The 12,331-nt window shown below is 42.3% G+C and overlaps 1 protein-coding gene and 1 long non-coding RNA gene across 3 annotated transcripts in view; one reads left to right on the top strand and one right to left on the bottom strand.

Moving 5' to 3' along the window:
- LOC146546839 (uncharacterized) overlaps positions 1-12,331 on the bottom strand; it is a 75,144-nt gene that overhangs the window by 21,343 nt on the left and 41,470 nt on the right. The window lies entirely within an intron of this gene.
- lpp (LIM domain containing preferred translocation partner in lipoma) overlaps positions 1-12,331 on the top strand; it is a 182,406-nt gene that overhangs the window by 134,784 nt on the left and 35,291 nt on the right. For both annotated transcript variants that reach the window (XM_085264092.1, XM_085264093.1), the window contains one exon: positions 1,534-1,630. In XM_085264092.1, coding sequence (XP_085120218.1) covers positions 1,534-1,630 — 97 coding nt within the window. The remainder of the gene's footprint in view (positions 1-1,533; positions 1,631-12,331) is intronic.

The raw sequence follows: 12,331 nt of genomic DNA, 5'->3' as shown, positions 1-12,331 counted from the left end.
CAGTGAGCTCAAGCAGGCCGTCTTCATTTGCAGAGCTGCTGTTAAGAAAATGCTGCTGTGGTGTGCGTTACACTCAATTTTTGGCCCGACAGTCTGCGTTTAGGCATGAGACAGGCCTTCCATCATGAAGTCAAACTGGAGATTACAAGAGATTACAGCATTCTGTTATTCAAAGAACTTAAGTTATTACACGCCTCAGGTCACCAGCGACATTTTGGGGAAAAAAAACATCTATACAAAGCTTTCTTAATCCTTCTTGACACTTTGACAAAAACAGTGTTAAAAACAAATATTTTGAGGAATACCAGCGACTTGAGTGTCGAACTGGCGGGGATGAATGAATTACAGAGGGTGCAATATAGTCGTGTGCACACCTGAGGGTAAAATGCACACAGACGGAGTCGATAACACCAGAAGTGCTGGGTGACTGGATCTGTAATTACGCTCTTGTTCTGCATACAAAAATATGTTTTCTCTAAATCTCCTATTGACCAATCTGATTCCTTTATGTGACCGAGTAAACCGAACGCTTAGTTCACGCTCATCCAGCTCCCAGATGCCACAATTAGGAGCACCTCAAAGGTCAGCTCAGATCTTTGCCCATGTTGCAATATTGAAAATCAAATCTTCTGTAAAGATTCAGTCGGCCCCAGATCTAGGGAAGGTCATCCGAGTGTCGCTGATTTTCTGAAAAAGCTCGGCCACGCAGCGCGAAGAGCGTCGAGTTCAAGCCTCTGGGGTGTCTAAAAGGACACACACGCACCTGTGACGCACCATGAGCCGAAGCTGGAGGGGAGGAGGGGGATTCTCGAAGTCTGAGGATGATTGGCAGAAAATGTCAGGCACAACACGTCAGCCCCATACAGGCACAGCAGGCAGATGTCAGATGCTGCATGATAAGAAGGAGGGCAGACTCACAAGGAAGAAGAAGAAGTGGCATCTTCAGAGAGTTATGTCATCCTTTCAGACTCTTTCACAGATTAGGCCCCGGCACAGCTCGCACCCGAAATCTTTTTGTGCTCAGAGTATGATTAAATAAGTATCTCTCGACCTATCGCCCAAATGTACGAGACTTAAAAAGCAGCTATCTTCTAATGTTTTCCCCTTCTGTTTCTTCTGCTATCGTTATTTTCCAAACAGAGGGATTAGTCAGGGTCACAGTTTTTTCCACATACTTGTGTTGCACAGAAGGAAATGCTCAACCTTCTGGGCTGCACACCACCGGGGCCTGAGCCAGGGTCAGATATCTCAGAGGGGAAAGGCAGACCCAGGACCGTTGGCTGCATCTTAATTATGGTGAAAGTGTTTTGGTTGACCTTGAGGCCATGCTTCATCCTTTTTTAGTAAGGTTTTTGTGAAGCTTTAACTCGAAGCTAGACTTGTGTTACTTATATACATCTGCTATACCCTTTCTTTCCTTTTAAAGCTGAACGGATCACAGATAAGTTTCTTCAGAGTGATGTAAATGTTCATTACCTCTTTGAGGTTTCTCTCCGAGTCACAGCCACCGTATGTTCCTTTCTCTGTTTTCAGGGCAGCGCTCCCATGGCCCACCCTGAAGATGAGCTGGAACGCCTGACCAAGAAGATGCTGTACGACATGGACAACCCTCCGTCCGAGGAATATTTTGGTAAGATGCCAAATCTCATTTCACCAACACCTGATCAGCAACATGCTTTTGCTAAGGAAACATAGATGTAGCGTATGCTAACGTATAAGTGCCTTGAACCTGCATTCTTTTTAACGGTCAGCAGGGGGCGACTTCTTTGGTTGTAGAAAGAAGTGTGACTATATTGAAGTCTATGAGAAAATATGAGTTTGGTTTCTTTGATCTCCAACCCGAGTAAGAACTTTACTAATGAGTTTATGGTCTCAAGTCTTATTGAATGCAACATGATGGTCATTTCGGAAATTTTTATCCCTAATACTGTTAGAAAGGAGGATGTAGATGCTGATCAATCCCTTCTTCATGCTGCAATGGACAAAAAGCTTAGCTCGAGATGTCAAACAGCTCTTCATTCAGCAATAAGTGGACTCAGAGCAGGTTTTATATGCAGTAAATGATATGGACAGTTAGGATGCATTAGTATTTCTTTTACAGTTGATCTGCAGTATATGCAGTTTTTATGACAACTGGAATACCAGGTCATTCCTGAAATTACAGGTTTTTTGGAGGTGTATTAAGTAATATACTTTGCATTTTTCTATATGAATGTGAGACGAACTAAAAAAAATTGCCGAAACAAAAGTCCGAAATGCTGAAAATACAAATATGTACGAAATGCAAGTGATTTAAAATAATAAATTAATAAAAAAAAATTTAACAAAATATTACGACTTGAGTCAACCATTTAAAAACACATTTACAATCTAAAAGTATTCTTTAAGTGTAACACCAAATCCAACCAGCATTGAACTTATTCATATTTTCATTTTAGAAACGAGGTTAATGTAATAACCTGCATTTGTCAGGTTATCACTTTTTAAGCATACAGCAGCAACCTGCATGCTGGCGTGCATGAACATGCTTCGTGTTATTATAACGTTTTTGCTCCTTCTGGGTTAACTAACCAACCACAGAGCTACAGCCTAGTGGAACTAATGAATAGCACCAGCATCCTTATTTTCGTATTGACAGAGCACCGGATTATCTTATTTATTAATTTGGCACCTCAGACGCTTTATTGTCTGCTACACAAAAATCTTGGGAAACATTTTGAAGTTGAATACAAAACTTGCATATTTGCCATATATGGGCATCAACTGACTGTCTTAACATTCATAAAGACAGTTGGATATTTTCTCTTTTATAATATCACAGTGTTTCTTAATTGATTTCTCCCTCAGCCCCTTCCTCCTGTTCCTGTTCCTATTACCAGACATGGTGACAGGATCATTTGCCTTGTCCCTGTTGTGTTTTCATATATGGTAGCGACATATTTGCTCCGTATAGCGCTCGGGGTGATTTAATGTTCTCCCTCAGCCCCGCTTTGCTGCTTGAACAAATCTAAATAGTAATTTTTGCTGTAATTGGATCTGGAATCTCAGCAGTAAGTGTCGCTGACATGACAACAGTCATAGGTGCTAGTAGAAAAGTGGTTAAAATTAGCTCATTACTCACTGTTTGGGTCACGTGTAAGTATTACTGGGAAGAGCTTTGCAGATAAACAACATTCTTTTTGAAGGATTTCAAAAGCAGTTCTGCAAACATTAGTGCAGGCAGTGTGATCTCATTAGGAGCACTCACTCTGTCATTTTCACTGTGACATTTTGTGAAACTAAAAGTAGAACCAAACAGGCTCCTTAGTTACTTTTAAAAAAGCAAAGAAACTGAGACTGAGTGTCTGCTGTTGGGTTTGATTGCTGACTAGCAAAATGTGGAATTGTGGGTTAAAACGTAAAAACCTGAATTAAGAGTTCCTAGATTCATCCTTATAGTGACGTAAGTTAGGTTGGTATCTGGTTCAGTGGTTGGTAGTAACTATTGGAGATTTTCTGTGTTTGAACTGCAGGAACTGCAGACCATTGTAGTTCTTAGAAGTCAGATTTCAGGACTGTAATTGGTCCAGACGTAAGTGTACGTTTGTCATGATCCTGGGGTTTTCCAGCCTTTTGTTCTCTTGATAGAGTTGTTGTTTTTGTGCGTCTGTTTGAGTTTCTTCTGCCTCCTGTCTTCCCCTGTCTCTGCTATTTTGTTAGACTGTATGTCTCATTGTTTGTCTCATTTCCTGTTTTGCCTTGAAGGTTATTTTCCCATCTCTGTTACCCTAGTTTTATTTCCTGCTTGTTCCCTTTTTGTTTGTCCCTCTTTCATTGGTTTAAGTTTTGAAAACTTCCACCTGTGTCTCATTCCCTCCTGGAACTCTTAGTGTAATTGGTTCCCAGCGCAAACATAATCTTATGTATGCATTAGGATTGTGTAGGTCACCACTTGGTCAAGTTGTGTTGCTAAGCCTTTCTCCATTGCCTCTCCATCACTCAACTTGACAATACTGATTTGTTGAACACATGAAGGCATCATGAAAACCACCTTTAAAGTGACACTGGAAAATAATTGGCTATTGCAACAACAGCTCTTCGTGTTGGCATTAAAAAAGAAGTAAAACACACAGAAATGATCTGACCATGAAGTCCAGGCTTTATTTACGCAACAGGGGAAATGCAACATTAAAAAAGTATTCGTTAATTCGAGAGAAATATAAAAATCTTTGGTTCTCTTAGACCCCATTAAACACAGGCCTAGAAAACAGTTGTCATCATTTGCTAGGACATAATCCCCAGAAACCACTTGTTTGTGATTGGTCGCAAAGAGATGCTCATAATAGCTTTGGTAACTAGCAGATCACTATAACTCGTGGCATCTTTGCTAAGAGCTACTGAAACTGTGAAAACTGCAGTGCAAATCAGAAATGGGCAAAGTTCACCTTCAGACAAAAGTTGTACCTTTTGATTTTCTTTGAACTCTGTTGCACTCTTCAGTTTCATCAGCACTCTTTGGTTGGTTTGCAGACAGGTCGGTGTCTTCCAATAAAACTATGAGCAACCACGGCAATCTGTTAGAAACCAAAGCAATCACAGATGTGTTTTTGGTACAGCACCCTCTTTGTGACCAGTTTCCCCCAGTGACAGCCAGTAAACCAGTAAGCGGTTGGGGAGTATACATTTTTCCCTAGTAACCAAAGTTTTTCAGCGAGTCTCCAATTAATTTGCCAATAGGGGCACAGTGATGAAATGGTGAAAGAAAGGCAACCAGAAGATGTGACTGTAGGTTATAAACCACTGACTATTTATCACATTATTTCAGAGTAAATATTCATGTTGCAAATACAAAGAGGAAAAGGAATATAGAAAGATGTGTAATTCCTGCAGGACCTCCTCGGCAGGTCATTACCTACAGGTAATGGCTCAAGCATTGAACGCAGTGCAAAGCTACCCTGTATTCTTGTTTCTCTTATCTATTAATTTTCATGGTGTAGAAACAGCACTGACTGTTCTTGTCTGGGAAGAAGTCCTCAAGGTAGAGTCTCAGAACTATATCAGTTTGATCAAAGGCGAAAGCACAACTCTGGCTCAAGGTGTAATGAGAACGAGGCACACAGTGAAGGTGTTGGACAGATGAAGGAGATGGATTTTAATATATCTCTATATCTTGGTTGAGTGTCCATCTTTTCACAGCATTTCCCCTTTCTCCCCCTGTGTAGCACTTATATTTAATTTTGCTATAATTGTGAAACAAAAATATATATATAACTGCCAGGATTAAACAAAATACCAGTTTTAATACTATTTTGCAAAATAGGATTCAGAAGGCAAGGATTCTGTGCATTTTTATTTCATTTCTATTTTTCCGCCCTCTGCACCCACAGCTGCCAGCGAGTGCCATCCCTCTGCTGCTCTCTTTTCTCTAGCCTTTAATCCCCTTTGCCCTGGAATTAGTTCCCATGCCCATTAGATACCTCATTCAATACATTCAGTGGGACTCTGCAGCAGGCTTTATATCAGCACATAATCACACAGCACACCATGATACCATGTGTAGGTGTATTATAGCTACAGGGACGTGTATTTAACTGGTATTAAGGGATATTCGGCTTCACGTTGGTGCGCACTCATGTAAAGACCTTAATTGGTTCGCATTAGACATAGGTCAAACGGATCTGCTGGCTTAAACAAAGTATAGTCGCTTTACTGAGGAATGGCCTAATTTTTGGGTGTATGTGTTGCAGCCTGGGCATGAACTCTGTGTACTGCTATACCATGCATGCAGTCACCCCCGTTTGCCAGCTCTGAGGCCGACTGGCTGAAGGCTGGTAAAGCAAGGACATGGGGAGTTGAGAAATGGGTCATATGTGAGCTGAGGTAGCCAGAGCAAGTTAGGGATAGCGTGTGCATCCCCAGCTGACAGCGTATGTCTGTTACGGGAGCGGAAGAGGAGGAGGGGGAGGGAGGGTCATCTTGTGGTTAAACATGGCGACAGCAATGAGAGATGGGAAGAGGGTTAGGGCAGGAGCCGGAGACTGAGGCGACTGCTGGGACTCATTAGGAGGGAGTTCAAGCGCAGGCAGATGCTGCTCTGGAAATCCACAGAGCCGTCTTCCTCCCCCGCTGAATAATGTACATACACTCAGCACAGCGATGTGAGAATCAGCGCCGGTCCGGCATGTTTCCTTCTGTATATCCAGAGCTGTGGGAGAATTGGTCTCAGAGCGCAAGACTTTTGTAATTACAAAGGATCTAATGACACGTAGGCCTCTTCTTTTTTTGTCGGGGATATTGGGGGAAAGAGGGCTAACAGTTGTTGAAACCCTAAGGCTAGTAATTAACAAGATTAATCAACGTGGGGCTGCGATCCCGAGCGCGCTACTGGACTGGATCATTGTCTTCCTATAGCAAAGTTTTATTGGTGTCACTAATGTCTTTGATGAGCTTCTAATCTAAAACAGCCGTAGTGAGTTTTCATTGGTCCAGAGGGGGTTAATTGAATTGAATTAACGTTATACTCTGGCTCTGTGATGTCACCAGGAAACTTTTCATTAGACTCAGCGGAGCACCACACCATCATTACGCTTTCCTGCTGCAGTCCAGCAATTACGCCGGACAAGTCTTTGAAGACTTTCTGCGGCGACATTTAAAAAAGCAGCCATTCCCAAATGCAAACGCTCCTCAAGCTGTTAAAAAAAACCTGAAAATGATGCACTATAAAAGAACGGCTTTTCTTGCGAGAAACCCAGTTTGCAAGCCAGAAATTCCCCCTATGATTGAAGCTTCTTTGAAAAGCAACTGATTAGTCCTGATTTAGAGTTCCAGATTAGATTTGAGTAATCTGAAAGAGCCTTTTCTCCAAATGTCATCATCCGTCATATTTAATCCACTTAGATTGTGCGTAGGTGTACTGTGTTTGTGGAAATCTAATAAGACACAGCTACTCAGCTTGCAGTACAGATGCCTTGGCATTTGTGCATCAGAGGAACTTACAATATTTTGTCATCACTACATTTCTGTCAACCAAAACCAGGACATAAAGCTGAATAATTGAAAGGATGAGATGCTCTGCATTATTTACAATTAGTGATGATGATACTTATGCAGTGTAGTTCCTTCTGCCGCAGAGAATCTGTTTTTATTTCTGCTTTAACACCCGAATGACAAGTGGAGAATTCCTCCCTGTGATCGCCGACTTTCAGCGTTTCCACTGTATAGAATTAGGAAAACGGTGAAATTTTAATATCCAATCAATATTTATACAGAGCGATTTTTGAGCAGTGGCATAAATGTTATTAACAGACAGTCATTGGAAATTAGCAGAGAGATTCATATGGGCATACTGTACTCCACGCAGGACTCTGAGCTGTCAGGAAAGCCTTTCCTCCTGGTTTGAGCTAGCCTTTGTTTTATGATAAGAGCCAGAGAAGAAAAGGCAGGCTTTGCCATTTTTTCCCGCATAATGTCAGCTGGAAGAGCCCCCATAATTTATAAGGCACCTCACATGAAAAGTTCATGAGGAATCTTGGAAGAGATACAAATGGCAGTGTAGCTCCAGTGCCGTCCAGAGGAGTCAGAGGAACAGATCGGCTAAGGTAATTGGGTCAGAAAAAGTTTGGGTTCATGCTGCGTGCTCTTGTGGAGCTGCTTCTAATTCTTCAGAACGCAACTGAGCATCACAACTTAATGGATTAATAGGCTTCCAGTTTAGACAGCTTTGTGCATTGTCTAAGATACTCTGGTGGAATTCATTTGCATTTTACTGAGGTCGCCCTCAGCAACCTCTTAGGAGTTTGCTTTTAGATGTGCCTCTACATGTCATAACAAATGGGATGTGTGTCAGAGTGAAAACCTTTCTGCTGCCTCAAAAAGACGCTACCCCACCGCACTCCACCTCCACAGTCTGAAAATGCCTTTGGCCAACCAGCTTCCCGAAAACAGATAACTGTTTCCACTTAATGTCTGAAGGTGACTCGTTTAATTTATTTTTAATATTCATTTAGGGTGAATACAGATGGGGGGAAAGCTCCAGTAAACAAGCAGGTACAAAGTGATAATGCATTAAAATGTCAGCGCTTTAAATAAAATCTGAAAAATATAAGTTGTTTGCAGTTTTAATTGGAACGCTTTTCTTCTCCTTTTCAAATTTCCTTTAATTAACTCCCCGCGTAGTAGTTTTCACAGTTCGTGCCAGAATGGCTAAGAGCTCCCGTCTCCGATTCAGGAATTGTGCTTTTAATCCAACATTACAGTTTTTAATTTAACTCCATTTATGTCAGCCCCACTGATACTGCTGAAACTACCTGCCTCACATTAAAAACATGAAACGCATTAAAAACTAACGCTGTACTGTGAAGCGGCCACACAAAGTGCACCATCGGTGAAATATGGTTCAACGGATCAGGACTACTGGTTGTGCACATGCAGCAACCTCTGAGGCTGAAAGATGAAGCAAATGTGGAAGTGCCAGAGACTGCTGCTGCACAGTGCTGCTGATTTTCCTTGGCTCTGTCTGAAGTGCACCAAAGTTTTCTTGTGCAGGAAAGCCCCGTCTGAGCGCAGGCATAACTGACGGTAAATGCTTACTTGATTTCCTCCTTCGTAGAGACTGTACAGGGAAGGATTATTTTTTTCTTTATGTAACTCAACTCTTTAAACTGTATCAAGGCTTGAAATTTGCATTATTATTGAGATATGGTGAGTTTGAGTGACGGGTAGGGAGGGCTGTGCATTATGATGAAATATTGGATGACAGCTGAACGAATCTCCTACACACTGTTTCGCTTTACATTTATTCACTTACAAAGTTTTGATCCTGTTGACCTTCATCAAGCCCAAAGACAATATCTATCCATTTACACACACACACACACACACACACACACACACACACACACACACACACACACACACACACACACACACACACACACACACACACACACACACACACACACGCGTAGGCACACATATCCACCAGAAAGGTTCCAGTTATCCATACAGATAATCCAAACTGGTGAACACGTCGCCATGTGTATGCCATTAATTAGATGTTGATACTGATAAAATAACTGCAAGTGACATCTATACAAGCTCTAAAGCTTTTTTTTTGCAATTTCAATAATAAACATCGCTGAACTTATAAATATAAATGTTATAAATGATTAAATAAAAACTGATACGGACCAGAAAACTGAGCTTTGCTGCACAGCGTTTTCCACAGCTGGCGTAAAGGAGCACAGAACAACCGTCAGTGCTCAAGGTAAAGCCCAGAGTCCGACGTTGCTGCAACAGTTTAACAGTGTGTTTGGGCTTGTAAACCTAGTGTTTTATATTTTATGCATTATTGTCTTATTTTTTTATGTTCCTAATTAAACATTCAATTCAGTTTTATATATATAGCACCAAATCACAGCAACAGATGCCGTAAGGCCCTTTTTATAGTAAGGTAAAGACCCTACAATAATACAGAGACAACACCAATAATCAGGCCACCTCCTGTGAGTAAGCAGTGGGTAACAGTGGAAAAGAAAACCCCCCTTTTTTTTTTTTTTTTTTTAAAAGGACGAAACCACCAAGAGAACCAGGCTCAGGGAGGGGCAGTTGGTTGGCGATGAGGGGAATAAGACCCCCAAAATTGCTGATGTTTCTCAGCTTTCCCACACAGTCAAACTCACACAACCCCTAATCACAAACACTTTTGCATGTCAAGGCGGATCAACAACAATCAGGGCAATTAATAACTAAATACATTAAAAGTAAGATGAAAAGTAGAATAATAATAATAATCTTTCTGTGGTTGTTCATTTTTAATCTAAGTGAGCCCTGTCAGCACTAAGTGAGCTGAGGGAAAAAGCAGTACCATCCATTTAAAAATGGTTCTTTAATGTGATCATTATATAAACTATTAATTCACTAAATTAAACTTAATAATGCCCTTTACTGTGGTGCACTTCGTTATAGGTATGTCAGAGTTTGCTCATCAGATTGGTGCCAACTGACCGCTAACTGTCAGCTAAGCCTGTAGACTGGACCTCTCCACAGTGTTTATGGCCTTCTCTGACAAATACTGTGGCTTACCATTAACTAGTCCGAGTCTGTGCTCCAGTCCCGATGTGTGAAATTCTAGTATTTTGTTTGTACGCTTTCTGACCAAGCTTCCTAGTGCTCATGTCGGTCATCTAAAAAATAAATGAGGCTTCAGTGGGTGACATCTTTATTAAAACAACAGCAGTTTGTTTGCTCTGCAGACGTTAGGTTCTCATCTGTGTTATTACTGGCAAAGCAACAGTTCACTCATTGTACTGTTATACTGCACTTGATGTTACCATGGAAACCACAGGTGTTGCTAAATCAACCAGAACTGAAATCTTAAGGATTATAAGTTCAAATTGAAGCATTGAAAGAATTAAAAGCAAAGCATTTGACAAAAATCTCCTAAATCCATTGTGGTTTCAGCCCTTTTTTCTATGTGAGGACATCCTTCAGGTACAGTGGCTAAGTGTCCACTTTGTTGTGCTGTCTTGGACTCTGTGTATATGTACGTTGGAGCAGTCACAACGAGATCGAAAAGCATAATGCGGCTGGAAGGAGGTCACAGACCACCCAGGGGGAGGAGGGCAGCATACGAGGCAGTCTGGTGACATGGCAACTTGTCTAAAGCCCATGCATCACTATACCACCTACAGTGGATTATAATGTACGACTGCAAGAGGCTGAATTGTACGACACAATACCCACGGATGATCCATCATAGCTGCCTTTTATAAGAAAAATGCTGTATGCATGTCAGTGTGAGGCTGCGGATTTGACTTCTAAGACCCTTTTTCTCATGTAAATAACGTGAAATGCTTTGAATCTTAATCTGTAAATAAATTTGCCAGATTGTAGAAATTCCACAAAAACCGACAGCTCTGCTTTATTTCAACTGTCTATAATTCATTTCTTTTATGAATGAGATCTTAGCAGTTTTTCTGCCATGTCATCATCTTGTTTGCAACTGATTTTCAGTCATTTGTTTCTATTTTGAGCAGGGGGGGGGTGGCAGAGGGTTGCTGGTTTTTCAGCTCACCAGAGTTTATTGGTCCTCTTCGCTCTCATTATCTTCACTGCCGCTGACCTCGCCGCGCTGCTTTCTAGTTTCTCAGCTGATACAGCGTGCCAGCATGGGGCTTCTTTAGCCGGCGACAGTAGCCCGCTTTTTGGCAGCGGTTCACGTGAGGTGACCATCCCCTCTACAACCCTGCTCTCCCCTCCCCCGTCCTCCCCCGCCAGGCTCGGCGCTTGCTGTCCTGCCTCGTTGAGACAGCTCCACTGAGGCTTGCAAGATCAGCTGCCGTGCGAGCCCAGCTGAGGCTTCCGGGCACTCACGTTGCTAGATTTCATTTGTGAGTGAGCGTTTGACCTCAGGAATGAGTAGACATCCGCACGCTCATGCACGCAAACGCAGGCACACTTACGAGCGCACGGCCCAGTGCGGATAAACAGCACATCAACACACGCGCGCTGCTTGTACAAATATTGTGCTGCAAACACACTTACCTGTCCCCCTGCCTCTCCCCGCTTTCTCTCTCTCTTTCACCCCATTCGCCAGCCCCGCTCGCTCCCTGGCACCCCTCCACGTCGTTCCTGCCAACCTGCTTCTAAAACATGTAACCTACACCCAGCCCCCACCCCCCCACCCCCACACCCCCACCCCTTCTCTGTGCCGCCGTGGGCCCTGACAGGCTGAGCTGTAATGCTTAGTGGCACAGGCTCGCCTATCCTCCATCCTCCACCATCGCCGCAGCAGTTCTGCAGATTGCTATTTGCTGACATTGGGAATGATATTAAAGGCAGGGGTTAGGAAAGAGGCATTCAGAGATTGAAGTGTAGCGATGACAGCGATTTCTCTTGTCATTCCAAGGAAACTGAAGGCCACAGCATTGTCAGGCAGCATGGAGGGCAATCTGAAGCAACAAAGTAGATTAACCTAGAGGGGAAAGAGACGAAACAGTGCACAAATCGCGGCCTCTGGCACTCGAGTAGCTAGCAGTCACACTCCTAATGTGTTCGACAGACTTGCTTCCTACTGTCCTGTTGTTTATGTCTCCAAGCGTGAAGAACTTGCACAACTTTGTGCGCTTATTCAGCCTACCTTTTTCCAACTTGTCACAGTAAATTAATGCTGTTTTGTAGGCGTTTTATTAGCTGTAATGCAAGACCATTTCTAATTGTCATGTGATTGTTCGGTGTCTTTTAATTCTATTTATTTTAACCCTTGTTTTTTTTTTTTTACATTTTTTATTAATATCAAAACACAACACACACAGTTTAGTTAGATGCTTTTTCTGTTTTTACCACCATGTCT

Source organism: Mchenga conophoros, linkage group LG23, assembly GCF_057382185.1.
Source record: "Mchenga conophoros isolate Kocher_MC1m ecotype Shallow Benthic linkage group LG23, M_conophoros_male_GT1.1, whole genome shotgun sequence".
In the NCBI taxonomy this organism is placed as follows: Eukaryota; Metazoa; Chordata; class Actinopteri; order Cichliformes; family Cichlidae; genus Mchenga; species Mchenga conophoros.
Note: the sequence above shows the minus strand (reverse complement) of the source record. Positions and strands in the feature narration are given on the sequence as shown.